This window comes from Melozone crissalis, unplaced genomic scaffold (genome assembly GCF_028551555.1).
Source record: "Melozone crissalis strain CALT ecotype California unplaced genomic scaffold, PUWL_Pcris_2 ptg000006l_1, whole genome shotgun sequence".
Lineage (NCBI taxonomy): Eukaryota > Metazoa > Chordata > Aves > Passeriformes > Passerellidae > Melozone > Melozone crissalis.
In genome coordinates this window covers 17,346,064-17,366,816 of record NW_026535784.1, presented here as the reverse complement: position 1 = coordinate 17,366,816, position 20,753 = coordinate 17,346,064, and the positions used below count along the sequence as shown (strand labels likewise).

Genomic DNA, 20,753 nt, shown 5'->3' with positions numbered 1-20,753 from the left:
GCCCCAATGAATGGGAATCTAATTATGGCCATTTCTAGGAATTTTAATCTAGTTGGTTTTACTTTTAATCATATATCAAGTATCTTTCATCCTTTGCAGGTGCAAATTTGCAAAGACAGTGCGTCATAGTTGTAGTCTCCTGAGGTCAGAAATACTGCTTCTTCTTTTTCACTCTGAGTGTTTACTGCTTCATTCTGTTCCTTTAAAAATGTATCCGCTCTAGTACACAGGAATCTATGGGAATTTCAATTTGACAACAGTAGGTTTTAGTAACTTACCAGCTGTGGCAAGTGAGTTGATTGTTGATTTGTTTGTGTGTGATAGGTGCAGGCAATTAAACTTTTGGTGCGCTGGTTGTTGGGTATGAAGAACAACCAGTCAAAATCCGCCAATTCCACACTCCGGTTGTTGTCAGCTATGCTCGTCAGCGAAGGAGACTTGACAGAACAGAAGCGAATCAGGTCAGAGTTTGTTCCTTGCTGGCTTCCATACATTTTGTTTTAGAATTTCAAAGAATGTTGGTTCTTTTAGAGTGTTTGTGGAATGTTAAGGTCAGCACCATGTTGGCTACAGATTTGATCAGAGTATTAATATTAGGAGTGGAGTGGCAGCATGAAATTATGTTCGATACTCCCTTTCTTGCAATTTGCTATTACCTACAGAGTTCCAAATTAGATGATTTTCCTAGTAAAAGACATTGTAGAGAGTAGAACACCTGCAGAGCTATCTTTGAAAACAATTGAGTGATAACCACCTCCCAGGCATGTTAGATTTTATCTTGGGTGGAGCTTCTTCATTCCAACTGTGAGGTAGCTGCACCTCAACTTCATCTTGAGGGTGAAGGAAGGAAAGAGGAAAACTGGCAAAAGCATTGCTTTAATTTAGACAGTGATAGGAAAACAAGAAACTTGACTCATCTAATTTCACTGTTTTACTCAAAGTAGAGGGTTTTTTGTGGGGAAAGTAACGCACTTTATTTTTTACAAATTTGGTAGGGTTAATTTAGCTCGATCTAGAGCTGTGTTGCTGGGATGTCATTGATCTTGTAAAAAGATGAAATTAGAGACATGCAGATAGTTGTGGTGAGCTGTGATTAATTATTTGGGGTTTTTCTCTGCCATGTTTAGTAAATCAGATATGTCTCGACTGAGATTAGCTGCTGGTAGTGCAATAATGAAGCTTGCACAGGAACCCTGTTACCATGAAATAATTACCCCAGAACAGTTCCAGCTCTGTGCACTCGTCATTAACGTAAGTAACTGCGTTAGAATTGAAGTGACCCTTAATTGAGTTCTGAGTCCTTACGTCTGAGCTTTTGTGGCTGCTACAGAGTATATTCTGTTCCTCACTGCAGCTTTCACAAGTTATTGAAGTTTTAATTTCACATGTTAATAGTGCTGCTTCTGTTCATAGTTTTAGAAAGCCTCCTCGTAATTCCACCTTGAATGCCTCTTTTTTTTTTTTTTTTTAAAAAAAAGACCAGGATTTTGATGGTTGCACTTTTATGGTTTGTGTTGCTATAGGATGAGTGCTACCAAGTGAGGCAGATATTTGCCCAGAAGCTGCATAAGGCACTTGTGAAGTTACTGCTCCCTTTGGAATATATGGCAATCTTTGCTTTGTGTGCCAAAGACCCTGTGAAGGAGAGAAGAGCACATGCCAGACAGTGCTTGCTCAAAAACATCAGTATACGAAGAGAGTATATTAAGCAGAATCCTATGGCTAATGGTTAGTATTTCACTAAAATTGTTAAGAATACAATAATAGTAAACTGGAAGGAATAATTATTAAACCTTAAGCAATTGGTTTTTCTAAAGAAACACTAGGTAAGTTTAATCTGTTTCCTCATCTTTATATTAGACACATTCAAATCTAAATTTATCTAGTTCAGTATTAGCATAAATCATAAAATACTACTCTGTACATTGCTGAGAATTATGGATGTAAAATACAGTGCTCTTATGGTTGTAGTTGTTTTGCTCAAAAATCAAAATTTTGTGTTCTGATATTTTTAGGCTTTATGACCACCTTTCTGAAGCAAGACCAAGTAGTTTTGTAGTAGTAAATGTTGATTTATTTTTAATGATTCAATAAAAGTAAAGTCAGTAGGAAGAAAATGCAAGTCAAAATTTTACATTTCATGTTTGAAAAAGTTGTGCTTTGAAAAAGTTTTTCTTATGATGCATGTGTATGTGTGTAATATAAAAGCAATTTTTTATTGTTGTTACTGTAGAAAAATTGCTGTCCTTGCTGCCTGAATATGTGGTACCATATATGATTCACTTACTGGCACATGATCCAGATTTCACAAAACCTCAGGATGTTGATCAGCTTCGTGATGTCAAAGAGTAAGTGTCAAGTGATTCTAGAATTCTTATGCTGAGAATTGTTCTGCACTTGGAAAGAAACTGATTAGGAAGAGGAAAATACTAATTAGGGAGAAGAAATACTTGTTTTATCAACAGTATCTTTTAAACCAGAAAATGAAAAATGGAAATATGGAACACTTTAACCACGGGAAGAAGGCATCAACAACTGCTTAGCAGTGTATTCTGAAAGCCCAAATGGTAACCTGTAGGTCACACTGAAGTATACCAAATTAGTGAGTTGTGTATGCTTCTTTTAAAGTAAGCAATGATTTTAAAGTCTTGTCTTTGTGCCTAGGAATATTTATAGGATGTCAGGTAATGTTAGTTCAAATATTTTGGAACTTTTAAAATAGGGTGCTTCTCCAAGACTTGAAAACAGTGAGGCTGGGTAGGTCCTGCCTCGCTGGAACCTTATTTTCCCCTTCCTATGCAAGCCTACTAAAATTCATTCTAAGTAATTGCTGCTGATTTACATTTGCACTAGAAATCAGCAGTGCAGGCTTAGTAGTTCTTACTGTATTCAGCATGGATTACTGTATACAATACCATCATACTTGGCAGGAGCTTGTTCTGTACTCTTTCCACATTCAGACCTTCTTGTGTGATTCAAGTAATATTTCACATCTTAATTATAGCTTCTTTTGCTCCTTATGCCTTGCAGTGAATTTTAAAATTTTAGAAAATCATTAACACTTAAAAATTGTTTAAGTATGTTGTCTCTCTCACCACACAGCTCTGGTTTTAATGGTTTTGTTTTTTGTTGTATTGATTTTTGATGAAACTGAGGCATGTATGACCATGTACTACAATATACATCATCCAAAAAGCCCTTCTGTTTTGGCACCAGTAGACTAGTTCAGATCTTAATGCTTTTTGCACCTTCACTTCTCAGAGTCCAAGTCTGATTTTTTCTCTAAGTGAAAAGCTTGGTGTGTTCTGATTTCTGAGTTTCTTGATTCACACCTGGTCAGACCTGAAGTCAGTGAAGATTTTTTTTACCTTACCAACAAGTCTACATTTTGTCCCAGCACTCCCTGTTCCTGGCACCATCTGAAAGCATCCTCCAGTATGTACTTTATCCAGAATGCATGGGAACAAGTTCTGATTGGCAGCCACTGAGTTAATACTTCCTTTGAGAAGGACTTTCTAGTGTGCAGAGCTTTTTTGGACAGTCCTTGTATAGCTTTCCTTTGTTGTCCAATTTCCTCCCTCATGTTTGTCACAGACTGGCTGAACTAGCCAGAAGGGACTGCTCCAAACAAAGAAATACTCTGTAGGGGAATTTTGGCAGGAATACTTCTCTGAAGAGTCTCCTGAGATATGAGAAAAATGTTTTCCATTCAATGTGATACAGTGTTTCTTTTAACAGCTCTGAATGTCTTAGTGTTCACTTTGAAGTGTTAACACAGATGCTTGCAAAGTTGGAAAACAGGCTTTGCAGTGTGTTTTGTAGGTGTCTCCCTAGTTTGTCTTGGTTAAGATGGCCTAGATACACTGATGTACAGTAAATGCCTGCTTAGCAGTTCCTGAACCATTATCTGTGATACTTACTGTTACTGATGTTGTTTTTAAGCTTATCCTGTAGGGTTGTGTTTGGGGTTGGTTGTTTTTTATCTTTATATTGTCTCATGTGTCTTTCTCTTCCTAATTTGTATTATGAAATTACTGAAATGGATACAAAGAATGACTTCATGTGACTGTGTTCCTCTTTGTGAATATTTTTTTACATAAAATCCCACTGGTGTTTTGCAAAGGTCTTGTTCAAAGTTGATAATTATTTATGTAATTTGCTGACTTAGTAGGAAAGTCAAACTATTGAATTTGACATGAGAACTGGGATTACCGGAGTATAATGTGCTCCCAGTAGTAATCTTGGGGTAACACTGGATTTTGCAGAACCTGGGTCAGGGTGGTATGTTACTGCTGCTGTATTCATCCTGTTCTTGAAAACAGTAATGGATGTAAAGTTGTCTTTACATCCATTGTAAAGACATTTACAATGGATGTAAAGACAGATTGATTTACTATAGCTTTTGTAGCTCTTGGATGCAAGTCAGACTAGAGACATCTTAGTTTCTTCAACATCAGATAGCTCTGTAAGTATTTTGATGGAGCATTAGCCTCTGAGCTTTTGAGAGAGATGTTCCTTCATCTCTTTCATTACAGTTTGTATCAGGTAAGAAGATTGGGGCTTTTGTGAGCAAGGAATTTGTATGTCTTTCCCAACCAAGCACTATTTTACCTTACAGTGACTGTTGACCCTCTAACCATATGCAGTGGTGGAGCTTGATAGCATGTGATAGCATGGATGGACCAGTTGGGCTTTATTTCATAATTGAAAAAAATTTAAAACAAACTTTCAGTCAAAATTTAATGTAGTCTCACTATAAGTAAGCAAGATTTAAAGAAAGAAACCTAGGAAGGCTAATTCCATTAAGTTTTACCTGGGAGAATTTTCCTCCCATATGGAACATTAGGAAGAATCTGATCTGATTTTTTGATCTCCTCTCCTCTCTGAACTGCAGTATTTAATCCACCTCATGTGGATAACTGTCTAGCAGCAGCATGATTTGTTCAAGACTGCCTTGAGTGTGCTCATGGTCCACTGTTGATAGGGGCATGGTGCTCAAAGTAGTCATTACGGAATTTCATTTGGGTAAGGATAGCTCCAGAATTCCTGTTTCTGTTCATATGTGGAAGAGGAAAAAGTTGATTGGCTGGGCAGTATTTACAGAGGTAATAATAAGCACACTAATTTGGCAGGTTTACTCAAAGGAGTACAATTAAGACTGTGTGTGGTAAAGGTCTAGATTCTGTTTACTCCATTGTATGAAGTTATCTGTTTATGTCTTCAAATTGATTTTGGTTTCTTAAGAAAAAGCTAGTACAGCTAACAAAATTTTGTGAAGCTTTGCTGCATGTAGGACCTGTAGTATAAAAGCTGGAGTGTAATTGCTTGTGGTTTTATGACTTTTTAGGTGCCTGTGGTTCATGCTTGAAGTTTTAATGACAAAGAATGAAAACAATAGCCATGCCTTCATGAAAAAGATGTCAGAAAACATCAAGCTTACCCGAGATGCTCAGTCTCCTGATGAGCCAAAGGCCAATGAAGTAAGAAATGCAGTTGAGATTAGTTCTGGGTGATGAGCTGAGGGTTTCAAAAGCAGGATTTGCAGGAAGTCTGAAAGAACTAGCTCTGACATTTTTATGGTTTTTTAAAGACACTACTAATTGCAAGCACTGTCTGTATGTTTCCAATCTCATTCTTGCAAAACCTTGCTGACTTCAGCCAGTACATAATACTTGCATTTTTTGAAGGTATTCCTGCTACTGCCTGCCTTATTTTAACAGCTGCCTAGTTTCTTCACATAAGTATCTTCTGCTACTGGGGGAGGAAATACTGCATTATACACTTATTGTTAAACCCATTAGTTCCTAGCAGAGATGAGAAACCATCTAAGGTGATTTGATTGAGCAAGAGTTTCAGTTGTACAGCATAGTCATGTAAAGTATTACTAGGTTTATAAATAGTATTATCTGACCCAGCAGTATGGTTAGTGATATAATTATTAAAAATGTCCTTAGTGGTGGTTATTTAAACACATATTTTAAATTTTTTGAACTACCGCATTCTTTCTACACTGTAAAAACAGTGAGTAATTCCTAAAGCATGCTTTTCTTCTTTTTTCCTCAGAAACTTTACACAGTGTGTGATGTAGCACTATGTGTAATCAACAGCAAAAGTGCTTTGTGCAATGCAGATTCACCGAAGGACCCTGTATTGCCAACCAAATTTTTTACACAACCTGAAAAGGTAAATTTGTTAATTTTATTTCCAAAGTAATGAGGGGAAATAGGGCTTTTTGATGATTGCTAGATGGTTATCTCTGTAAGATAATGAGTGGGAAAATGCATATTTTATTATCAGCAATTATTTTTTTAAAGTCAGCTCTGTGCTGTGCTGTCTGTATTATGAACACATGACAGAAATGTTTGTAACCAAGTGTGAGCCAAGTGGCATGTTGGCATGAGTTGCTGAATCATTTCATTAGTGTTTTTTACAAGTGAATATATGAGAATATATGTATTTTTCTGACTGTATATCTGAATTAGAATGCAAATCAGAAAAAAAGGGAACATTGTTATCTGTGATATGTTACTGTCTCTCAGTAGCTGTTGGGCTATTCTGCTTGCTGTACAAATTGGTCCTCTTATTACTAGCTTTGGCAAGTACAGCTCTGCTGTCAGCTGTGGCACTACTGCTCTCCAAGAGACCTACTTCTGAAAAGTGTTAGGGGACCAGACCTGATGTTTTAGTTGTCCTGGAGAATGTACTGGCTGACATTTTTCAGTGCCGTAGGCTGCTAATTAACTGCCTTTCCAGAGGCTGTTTAAGCAAAATTTATTTCCTATTTAACTGTGAAATGGCAGATGCCATGTAACAGTGGGTTGGTGCCTTTATCCAGTTATGGGATTTTGGTCTGTGTAAACTCTGATACTCAGCGTGACAAAGGTAACAACTTTCAACTTGTTTAGAGAAAATGGCACCTTTTTTCCTCTGTTAGGACTTCCCATTAAAAACGTGCAAGTGAACAAATAGGGAGAGCAGTTTTGTATAATTTCAAAAAATTAATGTCATTTTAGAAGGAAAAATGGTTATCCCAATTTCAGGTATGGCATACTGTCATTCAGTAATGCTCACTGTAAATCTCCACCAAAATACGAGTTTGACCTGTCTTTATTAGATTGATTCTTTAGCCAGCAGGTTGTGAGGTGTGAAATATGTGTAACTCTTGATAATTGCATCTGAGAAGTTAGTTGAGTGTTTATAAAAAAAGAGGTGAGATTGAGACATCAAATACAAACTAATTTTTTTTTTTATGCAGGATTTCTGCAATGACAGGAATTACATTTCAGAAGAGACGAGGGTTCTTCTTTTGACAGGAAAGGTACTGTATTGTGGCAAGTTGCAAGCCTTAGAATATTACTTGTGGTTTTTAAAATGCTTTGGACTGCTGTTTAAATTATATTAAGATTCCATGGACAGTAATTTTGTAACTCTATTTGATGACATATAATTAATTCCTTGAACATACTACCTGATGAGTACTCTACACCAAGATTGTTATCTGTGCACTGGGGTACAGGTTCTTGATTAGTTTCTTCTATTACTGAAGTAAGCTTGGTGTAAAGTTGTGATGCATATAGAGAATTGTGATACCACTAGCATTGGTGATCTTAAATTTTCAGTTGTAATATTTTTAATATAGCTTTTATTGCTGTTAAATTCAGGTGCAAATGTCTATGCACTTTTGAACATCTATTTCAGGGAGTCCCAGCTGTAGATATTCTGATTCTAACATCCTCTATTTGCAAAGGAAAGCACCTCTGGGAGAGGCTTTCCAAAACGTAATGCAGAGTTATAGTAGGAGATATCACAGAATTGTTAAGGTTGGAAAAGACCTCTAAAATCACTGATTCCAGCCGCTGACCAAACACCACCATATCAACTAATCACAGCACTAAATGCCATATTGAGTATTTCTTGAATACTTCCAGTGATGGTGACTCCACCACATCCTTGGCCAGTCTATTCCAATGCCTGACAGTCCTTCCAATGAAGAAATTTTTCCAGATGTTCAACCTCAACCTCTCCTGGCACAGCTTTTAGCCATTGCCTCTTTTCTGTCTTTAGCTGCCTGGGAGTAGAGGCCACTCCCCACCTGGCTACAAGCTTCTTTCAGCCAGTTGTAAAGAGTTTTTAAACATCCCCAGCTCCCTCAGCTGCTCTTCCTAAGACTTTCATTCCATACCCTTCACCAGCTGCATTGCACTTCTCTGGACTCACTCCAGCACCTCAGTGTCCTTGCAGTGAGGGACCTTGGATTGCGAACAGGATTCAAGGTGTGGCATTGCCAGTGCTGACTAGAGAGGGACAGTCACTGCCCTGGTCCTGCTGGCCACACTGTTGCTGACACAGGCCAGGGTGCCATTGGCCTCCTTGGCCACCTGGGCACACACTGGCTCATGCTCAGCAGCTCTCAGCCAGCACTCCCAGCTCCTTTTCCACTGGGCCACATTCCAGCCACTCTGCCCCAGCCTGGAGCACTGCCTGGGCTTGTTGTGACCCAAGTGCAGGACCTGGCAGGGGCCTTGTTGAACTTCATAGTGTTGGCCTTGGCCCATGGATCCAGCCTGTGCAGGTCCTTCTGCAGAGCCTTTGGCCCTCCAGCAGACAGTAGTGCCACTCATTTGGTGTCATCTGTGAGGTGACTGAGGGGACACTCAATCCCTTAGTTCAGATGATCACTAGAGGTACTGAACAGGACTGGCCCTGGCACTGCTCCCTCGGGAACGCCCGTAGAGACCGGGCGCTGCTGCTTGGAGCACCTTCACCAGCACTCTGGGCCTGACCACCCAGCCAGTTCTTAACCCAGTGAGGAGTGCCAGTCCAAAGCATGCACTGCCAGCTCCAAGAGTGTGTTGTGGGACACAGCATTAATGGCTTCAGTGAAGTCCAGGTAGATTACATCCGCAGCCTTTCCTCATCTACTAGGTAGGTCATTTGATCATAAAAGGAGATCAAGTTTCTCAAGCAGGACCCATCTTTCCTAAATCTGTGCTGGCTAGGCCTGATGGCCTGTACACACCATGTGATTGCACTCAAGATAACCAGCAGATCACCCATAACTTTACTGACCACCAAGATCAGGCTGGCAGCCCTGTAGATCTCCCAGATCCTCCCTCTGGCCTTCTTGTAGACTGGCATCACAGTGGCCAACCTCCAGTCATCTGTGACCTCTTCAGTTAACCAGGACTGATGAAAAGTGATGGAGGGGCTTGGTGAACTCTTCCATCATCTCCCTCAGCACCCTCAGGGGATCCCATCCAGCCTCATAGGCTTGTGAGTGTCAGAATGGCTCAGCAGGCCACTAATTCCTTCTGGATTGCAGGGGATCTATTCATCTATTCTGCTCCCTGGCCCTGACTACCAGTTCAGGGGCTGGGTAGCCTGAGAGTAACTCACCTTTCTGTTAAAGAGACAAAGAAGGCATTAAATCCCTCAGCCTTTTCCTTATCCTTGGCTACAATGTTTCCCTCCATGTCCAGTAAAGCATTGAGGTTTTCCTTGGCCCTCCTTTTGTTAATATATTTGTCAAATTTTTATCATCTTCCATTGCAGCAGCCAGCTTGAGTTTTAACTGAAGTATTATATTTATACGTTTGTGTTATATTGTTATATTACTTTTCTGCATATAATGATATAAATATGATTTAGAAGTAAACACTATCTCTTTGGGGTTCTGTGATACAGTTACAATGTTTTAGATCTTGCTGTGGCTGATGACTTGACCCATGTGCTCAGGCTGAGTAGGCAACAGGAAGTTTTGTATTTTGTCCCTGGAGAGCAGTTAAGGAGATTTTCATAACTGGCATGTCACATTCTTCATGTAATTTTACATTTCCTTAGAGGCCAAGTTAATAAATTAAGGTATTCCTGAGAAGAAAATATAATTCCCATGGGTGGAAGTTATGATGGAGCAGGTGGGAGATGGATATTACAGATGCTGGAAAACACTGACTAGCAAAAAAGCAACAATCTCTGTAGAAAAGGCTTGTTACTGGACACATATTCAGTGGCTGCATCATCCTAGTGCTAATTCTGCACAGTATTTACTTAAAGATATTATTTTTTAATATAATAATTTATTTACTCCACTTGCTGAGTGGCTGAGGTTACTGCATGTCCAAAGAAGGAAAACAAAATGAATGAAGTGTCTGGAGCACAAGTCTTACGAGGAGCAGCTGAGGGAGCTGGGGTTGTTTATCATTCCCTCCAGACACAGTGTTGTAACACAGGGCTCTGGGGTCCCAGCCCCCATCATTGGTGTTGAAGACAGGCAAAGATGGGGTTAAATGTTTCTGCTTTGTCACCTCCTGTTTGTGAGGTGACCAGCCTCATCAAGTAATGGCCCAGTGTTATCTCTGATCCTCCTTTTGCTTTTGACATATCTTAAAAAGCCCTTTTTGTGACCTTTATGGTGCTGGCCAGCTTGAACCCTAATCAAGCTTTGGCCACAGGAATTTTCTCCCTGCAGTGGTGAGCAGCATTTCTGTAATCCTGCCATGTTGTCTGTCATTGCTTCCAAATACTGTGTACTTCCAGAAGAAGATCCCTTCTCAGCTAGCTCAGCCAGGCTGAATTTCTGCCTCACTTGCTTGACATCTTACACTTTGCAGTTGCCTGCTCCTGTGCTTTAAGAGATGGTTCCTAAAAAGGGACAAGCATTTATAGATGGCAGTACCTTCAACAGCAGATTCCCAGAGCACCCAAAAGTCTTACAGCACCCAAAGTCTGCTGTCCCCCATATCCAGGGCCAAGGTTGTCCATAAGGCCAAGGGCAGTTGATCCAGAAGGATCCTGTAATTAATTCCTTGTAGGCTGATCATTGGTGGTAGTGTCCTGGCTGGCTGGTCAGTAGTAGACTCCCACAACAATATCAGCTTTATTTGCTTTCCCATTCATCCTTACCCAGAGGCTCTCAACTGTAATATTGCCCAACATTTTGGCTTTTGTTGAGACTTCTCCAGCTGCTATGTCTTCAAAGCATGTGAGAGAGAAGAGCAGTTGATTAAATGCTTTTAAATCACAAGAAGTAAAAGGATAAACAATGTTTTTGAAGTAAAGATAAAGTTAGTAGCTCTAAACTGATGGCATTGTGATCAAGACTGTTATCCCAGGAAAAGTATTTTTAAATACTCAAGCAAATATTTGTAAAATTAAATATGTATCTGAAGTTTGCATTTTTTAATATTTAAACATTTTTTCTAGCCAAAACCAACCGGTGTATTAGGCACAGTAAACAAACCATTATCTGCAACTGGAAGGAGACCATATATTAGGACTACAGGATCAGAGACTGGAAGCAGTGTAAACTCTGAGCTGAGCTCTTCTGCAGGAAACAGATCAAGGTATGGGAGTCCAACATTTCTTTCATCACCTCTTTACTTAATGGTCTCCACTGTGCTTGCAAGTTTTGGACAGCAGATGATCTGGTGTGTGTGTTTACATGTTGGAAGAGTGTCCTTATTTCGTCCAGTTTTAGAAAATGTAGTTCTCAATAGATAAAATCTCCATACTTGCTTTTTGGTTCAGTTTGTGTTATGATGTTTTGATGTATAAATTACAATTAATCCTGATTGGAAACAAGAATCCTTTTTGATATAAATAGAATATTCTCATCTGTGTAAGATAAAGGATGATAAAAAGAGCTTGTTGAAGCAGGTCAGGGTCTCAGTGGAAAGATGCAACATATGATGGCAATACTCAGTGTTTCTTCTAGCAAGCATTATTTTTATATGGATGTGAAGTTTGAAAATTTGTTGTAAATCTGGAGAAACAGTTTGCACTTTCAGATTTTAATACTGTTTAATTTGGTTTGGAATTAATTACCTGACCAAAATAAAGCATTAAAGAAAGCAGAGTAAGTTAAGTAAGTCTTGTTGCTGCTTTTCATAAGGCGAAAGGGAAGTATAACTGCATTCAGAATTCATTCTGTAAAGTGTGCATGATATAAGTTGCAATAATCTTACTTTTTTTTTTTTTATTCTTTTGTTTTCTGTGAAACTGGGGCATTATTGGTGTTTATTATTCTTCACTATATTTTCCTGTATTGGCTCTTTCTATCTGGGAAAATAACACAGCCTGTTTTAGAGCTCTGGTCTTAAGTTTGCAGAAGTCATTATACAGTGGTGTGTCTGTGGTAAGGGATTTGGCTCAATGACCAGCCAATTCCTTTCAGACCTTTCCCAGTTCTGGGAAAGAAAATACATGTGTGGACTTGTGCAAATTCAATTGTTTTTAAACTAATTTAGCCTATTGCGTTGATTCCCCTTCCCCCACCTCCTTTTCCTTACCCCTAATAATTCCGAACATTTTTCTTCTTTTCTGTATATTTTTGTTTATTATGTCTTCCATGATGTTCCCAGGGAACAAAGTTCAGATATATCAGAAACCGGAGTCAGTGAAAATGATGAAAATCCTGTGAGGATTATTTCAGTCACACCAGCAAAGACAGAACCTGTGAAAAACAAGGTATGTCCAGGAATTTTATGGACTGATGTCTGTAGTAAGTTTGACATTGGGAGTTTTTTCAGTGCACCAGTTCTCTGAGGAGCTGGTAACATCCAGTTTCATTTCATATAGTTGTGTCAGTTTCCCAGCCTGACAGAGGACCCCATGTCTTCAGAACAGCTATTTATTTTATCCAGACTAATTTATAGCATTCATTTGAATGGACCTCTCTAAAATTCCAAAATATTCCCACATTTATTCTGCATTTTCCAGTATAACAGTGAGCCTGGGATTCAGAGTGAAAATTCACACCTGTAGTAGCTTCAACTGAATTACTGCCAAGAAAATGTCAAGTGGTCCTACAGCATGAAATACACATCTAACTTTGAAATTTTGTCACAGCTAAAATCTTAATGAAACTATTAAAAGTATATTGTATAGTTCACCCCTCTTTCATTAAAGAGAGAACACCATGTGTAAATCATAAAGATTTTTTAACTTATACAATAGCATGAATTTGAACACAGTTGAGTCCTGCACCTGGGACAGATGAAACTCAAGCAGCTGTACAGCATGCTGGGATCTGCCTGGCTGGAGTGCAGGTTGGCTGGGAAGGGCCTGGGGACCATCCTCAGTGGATAACCAACAGAGCATGAGCTGGCTGTGTGCCTTGGCTGCAGTGAGGACAGCAAACTGTGTCCTGAGTAGTCAGCAATAGAGGGATGTGGTTATTCCACCCCATTTGGCATTCATTAGGCCATACCTGGAATACTGGGCTGCTCCCCCAGTTTGATGCAGATACTTAAAAGCTGGAGGGAGCCTTGCAGGGGGCACCAAGATGATTAAGGCATGGAAAAGTTGTTGTGTGAAGAAAGGTTTGAAGTGTTGAGTTTGTTCAGCTTAGAGAAGAGAAGCCTTGGAGAGGATCAGTCAGTCTTTCAGCATCTACAAGGTATTTATGGAAAAGATGGATGGAAGGAAGTATTCTCAAGGCTGCTTGCTGGAAGGAAAAAAGGCTGCTGGAAGAAGTTGCTTCAGGGGAAATTCTGTCTGGATGCAAGCAGGAAAAGAAAATACAAAAAACCCCCAAAACACTGTGGAGAAATTGAAACACTCGAACAGACTGTCCAGAAAAGTGGTGGATTATCAGTGTTCATGGCTTGACTTGTCAAAGCCCTGGATAACCGCTGAGGCTCCACTGTCAGCAGGTTTGACAAGATGATTTTCGAAGATCACTTCCAACCTAGATGATTCTGTGATTTAAAGTAGATTTTTGTAATAATGTAGGGATACATAGATGATTTAGGCTTTTTAAGAAGTTATATATCTGCTTAATCTCTTTCTATTAGATGAGATCAGAGTAATAAGCAGGTGTTTTGGATTTGTATCATCACACAGAAGAATTAGGCAAAGCACATATAAAGTAAATTTCAAAAATGCTTTCTAGGTTCTTCAAGTTGGAATTTGAGAGAATCTTTAAAGTTCATATGAATAGCAACTGTAAGTGGCTACTCATATGTTGCTGGAACAGTAGTGAAGGTTACAGAGATTGCCTGGAACAGTAGTGAAGGTTACAGAGATTGCCTGACTCATTGAACACATAAGAAACAATAGCAGAATATTTAACAGAAACAGTCCTTGGTTCAGATCCAGCACTTAGAATAGTGGCATTGGTTTGTTGGAAATTGCTGAATCATCCCAGCCATGCTTCTTCAGTATCCTTTTCTCCACCCCTTCTCCCAGCTGCTTTGGAAGTCAGTGTTCACATGAAGGCTTAGCATCCAGTTGCTTCCTCTTTGATTCCACATGAATACTGCTCTCTGTAGAGAAGCACATTGCTCACCCTTTCTGTTCCACGTATACAGACGCCTCTGCATGGTATTCAATCACTGCATTGCCCTGTTCAGGGTGTTGAGAAGAACATGCATGTAGGCCATACACACTCAGACATGATGAAGAATTAACAAACACAGCAAGTTGAATTTTTGGTGCAATCTTACTTCTTTATTCCGTTTTTCTTTACTGGCACTTAGGTCTTCAGTAAACTGCACCTTTACTGAATGTTGGTCTCAAAATTTGCATGTATGGAAGTAAACAGTAAATACTGCTGTATTGAAATAATTCTTTCCTCCTCAGTTTTCTCTTGTCATTTGACAAAGAGACAGTAAAAGGAACTTGTCCAGAGAAATGATCGTGAGAGGAGCTCATAAAGATAATTATTCTTACTGCAATCTCTCCCACTAAAAGATAGATTAGCTGCAGTTAGTAACATTACACAATATGTAGAAAATGTTTTTGCAAGGATAAGGTCCAAAATCTAAGACCATGTGATGTATTTTCATAACAATACAGTTTTAAAAGCTCATGTTTCTGATGGAAGGAGGTAACAGTTTGAGTTTGCCTTTGGGAATCAGTTTTTCTTCACATTCATTGTTTTTATTTTCTAGGAGATGAATTCTGATCAGACAACACAAGGAAATAGCACTGAACGTGGGAAAAAGCGAACAGCAACAGCATCTGGAACGGAGAATATTCATCAAAAAACAGAAGAAAAAAATGTGGAAGAAACAGGCCCATCGCTTGCAGCAAAAACCAGAAGAGGGCGACCAACCAAACCAGAACCTCAGGGCACCACTGCAAAAAACGAGGAAACAAACAAAGCACCTGTCAGGGGAAGGAAGAGGGCAGCAGCCAACCAGGAGGGCCCAGGGAGTTTAGAGGCAGGTAATGCCAAAGCACCAAAACAGCAAGACACAGCAAAAAAGCCAGCAGCAGCACAGAGACAAATTGATCTACAGAGGTAAAAATACATAATTAAATACATGGGGTGGGGGCTGGTCCTTTCCTGTCTCAAGTCAGACTCTGAGTTTAGAATTACAACAGTCCCTAGCATAGTTTAGGGCACAACTAAACCACAGCAGATGTTGCAACCATATGTTGCATTGAGTTCTATTTTTCAAAGTACCTGGGCAGCTGGAATTGGAGAAATTAATTTGTTTGGTCAGAACAGGATAAACTTAACCTGTTTTCACCAAATGCTATTTTAATGCATCCTGGTTCCCCTTGCTAGAATTGCTGTCTAAAGGAACCAAGAGTTGATGGTGTTTAGTGCATTCATTAATGCCAGGCACGCTGGCATTTGGTTACTCTGCTGTGCCTGCCTTCAGTGATAGCAAAGCCTTGGGAGCTGACTGTCTTTAATGCACTGGGAAATTTGTAATGCCAGCTGCAGCTATTTTCTGGTAGTTTGGGTCTGTGCTTGTTTTAATGTTAGCAGTACTGTAATGTCTATTTTAAGTAACTGAAAATTACATTTGGAACTATGTAAACCACAAAACAGCTTTTGGATGATAATTGGGCTACTTTAGTGTTGAAGCATGACTTGGTTTGCAATACAAGCAATTCATAATAAGCATTAACATGAGAAGTTTGTTTTGCTGGACCTGGTACATAATTAATGCAAGTGTCCAAAGGACTGCCAACCAGTGTGCTCTAAGAAATCACAAAAGTGATCTAAAGGAAGAAAGAATCTTTGGAATAGTTTCTTTCTAGAGATTTGTAAGTTGAAGATCTTGCAGAGAACTTTGAACAAAAAACCTTTTCTTCTAAGAGTAAGCTTTATACAGCAGTAAAATGGTCTGTCAAGAGTGTAATATTTGTGTACTGCCTTGCAATGTTTGTTTAATATGTCAAATTCCTTCAAGTCTTCAGAGCAAATTGCACTATCCATAGCCTTTAATAAGCTACTGTATCAGATAACATCTTTAAAATGTGTGATATCTCAGTGTTTCTTGGACAAAATACCAAAACATTGTTAACGTTTTTCAGAAGCCAGGTGCTTGGAAGTGATGGAGATTCACTGTTGGAGATAGACTCAAGTTCAGAATACTCTCAAAATGCAATGGATCTTTTTAAGGCCTGTGGGAGCAGCCAGGAAGATACTGAGGATACAGAGATAGCAGAGGGAGGCTTCCTTAAGGTGTAGCAGGCATCTTATATAGGACAATTCTCTGTTTTTATTTCTTTATTGTAGTTAATACAGTGAGAATTCAAAGAAATTTGTTTGTAAAAAATGCTCTAATAGGTTTTTTGCTTTTAAGTAGACTTGTACAAGTTACTGTAAATACTGGGAAAACATTTGAAGTAGTGCCTATTCTGAAGTAAAACGGGCTATTTTTATAAACCTTGGTAATTGTAGTTAATTAGATCAAGTTACTGTTCTTAATCTCTTATTCCAACGAAAGCAGTGGATAACTGTTTATATTTATGCTGAAAGAAACATTACTTGGTATGGAATTATAAAATGCACAATTCAAGTTTTGTAGTTTCAAGTTTATCAGGAAGTTGTGCTGTACAATGAGGAAGTTCAGTTGTATTCAATTAATTATGTAATTGTTAAGAAGATACAAGATGGAGTTGGAAGAATCACTGTATGAGAAGTGTAAAAGCTAAAATCTAAACAATATTTGGTAGGATTTTGAGACAGAATCACTTGTGATTTCCATGTCCTCACAATTAACTCATTTCCTTTTCTCCTCTCATAAAGGTAAAAAGAAAACTTGCTCGAAAAGGGAGGAAATGAAGGCCAAATAAAGGCATGCTCCAAGCTTCTGCAAAAACTAGGATTCAGAAATTTCCTGTACAGGAACTGAAATTACTTCAAAACACACAGCTTTCAGCTCTGAAACCAGAAGGAAAACTATGCTTCCCTTTCACATGAAATTAATCCTTCTCAATGGAAATGTAAAGCAGAAACTCTTGAGAAAGAGGCTAAAAGCATCTGTACTTATTTCCCCAGAGACTTTTTTTATGAAAAGTCAATAATTAAGCAAATTGCTTAACACTTGGTTCCAGTTCCTGCATTCTGGAGTTTAAAAGTGTATTTACACCATTAACTTTCATGCTGCATTTTTTTTTAAAGGAAGTCAGAGAAGGTCCTTACACTGACATTGAAAATTCATGATCCTAGAGCCAGGTATTCCCATGTTTCACAGAAAAGGTAGAAGTCTACTGAATGGATTTTAAACAAGACTAGAGGAAAAACAAAAAATCACAAAAAGTTTTTTTGCTTTACTTTTGGAGACTGTTTTATGTATAATTCTTTCTGCCTGCCTACTTTTCTGCAAAAATAAGATGTACAGATTTCAATTCCCTGCTATGAAAAGTCATGTGGTGGCAATTTTATAAATGTTGCTTTCTGATTTTTATCAGAGTGGGAAAGTAATCACTTAAAATTGTTATTAATTCGCAAGTAGACATTTCATTTTTTAATTTTCCCTCCATTTTAGTTTAATATAATTTGCAATAAATGTACATATTGATGTTTGTTTTATAAAAACATATATCACTTTTAAGTGTTTTTACTCCTGCGGTTCTGTTGGAATATTCTAAATTTTAAAGGAGTAAAGACAGTCCAGCATTTGATTTTATAATGTTTGTCACCAGATTTTTATTATTGATGTAAAGAAAAAAAAAATCAGTTTTTAAAAATAGTTGGACTTTGGCAGCTTTGTAAGGAAAGTTGGAAATGTTTAGGATTGCTCTCAATTTTAAGCATTGTGCTGATTGGAAGTAAGTCTGTTTTGCATTTTGTCTTCCTGTCCAGGCTCATTTTTTAATGTTTATTTTAGAAGATTGTTGCATCAATATTATGTTTCCTGGCATTGTTCAGCATAGATACAGTGTACACTTTTATGTACACATGATCATATTTAAGTTTGTTGCATAAAATAAACGCTTCTAGGTGTCACATGGCAGTCTTTTTCTAATTTTTTTTTTCTTTCACAGAAAACTTAATTGCTGTGTCTGTACATGGGCTTGGACATTGCCAGAAGTGCTGTGCAGAGCGAAGGAGCTGTAATGCAGACAGTGGTGTAGTTAAACAGTTGCATTTTTGAGGTGAAGTTACAGTGCTTTGTCTTGTGAAGGGGGTTGGGTTGGTGGGCAGAGTGACAGTGAGGAATCTGCTTTGCTTCCCACTGCCTCAGTTCCCCATTTCTCTTCTGCAAATTGTTTGGAAATCCCTGGATTCACATAGAAGAGCTGGGTACTGGTAGCATGAGTTGGGGATTGCTTGTGCCCCTGGAATGGGCAGGGTGCAGCTGTGTGCTCTTCAACATGACTGAGGTCTCTCTGAGCAAGTGTGCACAGCTCGTGTTATTTTTCTTCTGTAACAAAAATGAGGCTTTGTGCATAAAGCAGCTCCCCTTCTAAAGCAACCTGCAGTGCTTTGGCCTGAAGGATTTGGAATGCTTTTGACAGAGAGAAGATTATAAAATTGCTTAATTATACATCTATCAGGGGTTTGATTTCTAAAACTGCAGTAATTTCACAAGGTGGATTGTAATGCAGTTTCTTTTTAGTGCTCTGGTCAAATACTTCAGTTTCAGGAAAGTTCGAGTGAATTGGTTTAAACTAATTTTAAAATGTTTTAGTTCAAAGTTTTCTGGTGCTGCCAGAAAAAAAAAAACTTGCTTTTTTCTTAGAAATGAGTTCTGGTACTTAATGGTGTGCTTTTAACAATCTGAAATCTGGACTTGACAAATCTTGCAAATAGTTCAGATTTATTTCCAAAAGCTTTGTTTTTTATTAAGTGGATAATTACTGGATTTTTTCCTTTTTATCTTCTTTGGTCAGTTTTTAATTAGTTACAATTGTCACATTACTCAATGAGTCATAATAGAATGATATAGGTTAGAAGAGGTTTCTGGAGTTCACTCCATAATCAGAGCATGGTTTTCAGTTGTCTTTCTCCAGATGGAATTCTATTGATTTTTTTTTCTGTTTGTTTTTTGTGGGGTTTTTTTTTTTTTTTTTTTTAGTGTGGACATTTGAGTTATTTTCATATGCTGATTATTAGTAGTCAGTTGGTACATTCATGTAGCAAATTATGCTAGACGTAATAGGCTGAGACAGAGTGCAGCTTACAAGAACTACCAGAGTGGCCCCAGTGGCTGTTTGCAGAGCTTGCCCCAGCCAGGGCTGTGCTCAGAGTGCCCCTGCCTGCCCTGCCTGCCCCATTCCCTCTGCCCCAGCCTTGGGGGGCACTGACAGCACACAGGGGCAGCCTGGAGAGCCGGGGCAGGGAGCACAGCACCACTCTCACACAGATGTAATCGATGCATTGCCAGTGATGCTGAGCCCTTAAAATGAAGAGCTATTAGAGAGTAATGAGTATAAAACTCTGGAACTGAAGGCAAAGTATTTCAAAGGAAAGGGGGGTGGTGTGGCGGGTGTGTGTGTGGCTTGGCCATCCATCAGTTTTCAAATACTGTACATAAGAGTGGGGATTTTCCCATTGTAATAAGGAAACTGATGCTCAGACTTCTTCACTTGTTAATGTGCAATTAATAGGAAGCCTGATAAAACCCATTCTTTATGGCTTTTTACCAGTGCAGTGTTTAAAGGTGCTGAGATTTCACATTCAGTTACATAGTTAGAGCTAAGTTCTTGTCATCTCTTAAGTTCCCATCTTCATAAAAGTTTGGCTGTGTTTCTTAGCAGATACGCATTTATTTCTGTTTTTTTTCTGTCTTCTGATGCACAGCTTTAGTCACAGTAAGACAGGAAAGCTGTTCTGAGGACATGCTTTGTAATGTACTAAATTAAACCCCTTCCACTCAACAAAACTGAGTATTTGTTGTGGATTAAAAAATAATGTTGTCTAGAGCAATCTTAAACAGGAGAAAGAGCATGCACTACAAACCTTTTCTGCACATGCTGATGAACCCTGTAAGTTTTAGAACTGATAAATAACAAAATATTGTCTAAAATGTGCTTCCAGCTGGTAGATACTTAGCTCACAATGTTGGACCAAGTTCAGCATCAGACTGGCTCTTGAATGTCAGGTTAGCTGATGGGGCTGTAACAGCTGAACTGTTTCCTCTAAAGATAAAGAAAGATTTGGGATCACCAAACATTTGCAATACACAGGAAACTTGCTTCTTAAGAAATCATCCATGTGGGTCCTAGTTCTCTTGCCTGTGTGTTTGGTTATTGTCTTTAGCAGCAGTTCTGTTTGTGCCTGAAAATCAAATCTCAAATTGGTGCTCAGGGAAATAGCCCAAACTAAGGAAGCTGGGCTGTGCAGTCTGCTTGCCAGCCTGGCTGCAGGTGCACTGAGCTGATAACCAAGCATTAGTCACAGAGTGGCTGGGCTCAGCCCAGGGCACTGTATCTGGGTACAGAACATTTGCACAGGGAGCAGCAAGGTGTTCAAAAGCAGGGAGAGCAGAGTCCTGTACAGCAGCAGTTTGTGTCCCTTGAAGGCTTCCCCTGCTTGAATTTCTGACAGGAGGGAATCATCATGC

The 20,753-nt window shown here is 38.9% G+C and overlaps 1 protein-coding gene across 3 annotated transcripts in view; it reads left to right on the top strand.

The window, feature by feature from the left end:
- Positions 1-18,193, top strand: part of PDS5A (PDS5 cohesin associated factor A) — a 78,177-nt gene extending 59,984 nt beyond the window's left edge. The window contains exons 23-33 of one of the 3 annotated variants that reach the window (XM_054294886.1): positions 325-461; positions 1,128-1,251; positions 1,524-1,728; positions 2,234-2,348; positions 5,348-5,480; positions 6,064-6,183; positions 7,256-7,318; positions 11,203-11,342; positions 12,360-12,465; positions 14,892-15,168; positions 16,991-18,193. In XM_054294886.1, the coding sequence (XP_054150861.1) occupies positions 325-461; positions 1,128-1,251; positions 1,524-1,728; positions 2,234-2,348; positions 5,348-5,480; positions 6,064-6,183; positions 7,256-7,318; positions 11,203-11,342; positions 12,360-12,465; positions 14,892-15,168; positions 16,991-17,037 (1,467 nt within the window). In that variant the 3' untranslated portion in view covers positions 17,038-18,193. Of the gene's footprint in view, positions 1-324; positions 462-1,127; positions 1,252-1,523; positions 1,729-2,233; positions 2,349-5,347; positions 5,481-6,063; positions 6,184-7,255; positions 7,319-11,202; positions 11,343-12,359; positions 12,466-14,891; positions 15,245-16,272; positions 16,759-16,990 lie in introns of those variants that run through there. The other 2 variants (XM_054294878.1, XM_054294893.1) reach the window with 2 other exon arrangements.
- The last annotated feature ends 2,560 nt before the right edge of the window (positions 18,194-20,753 follow it).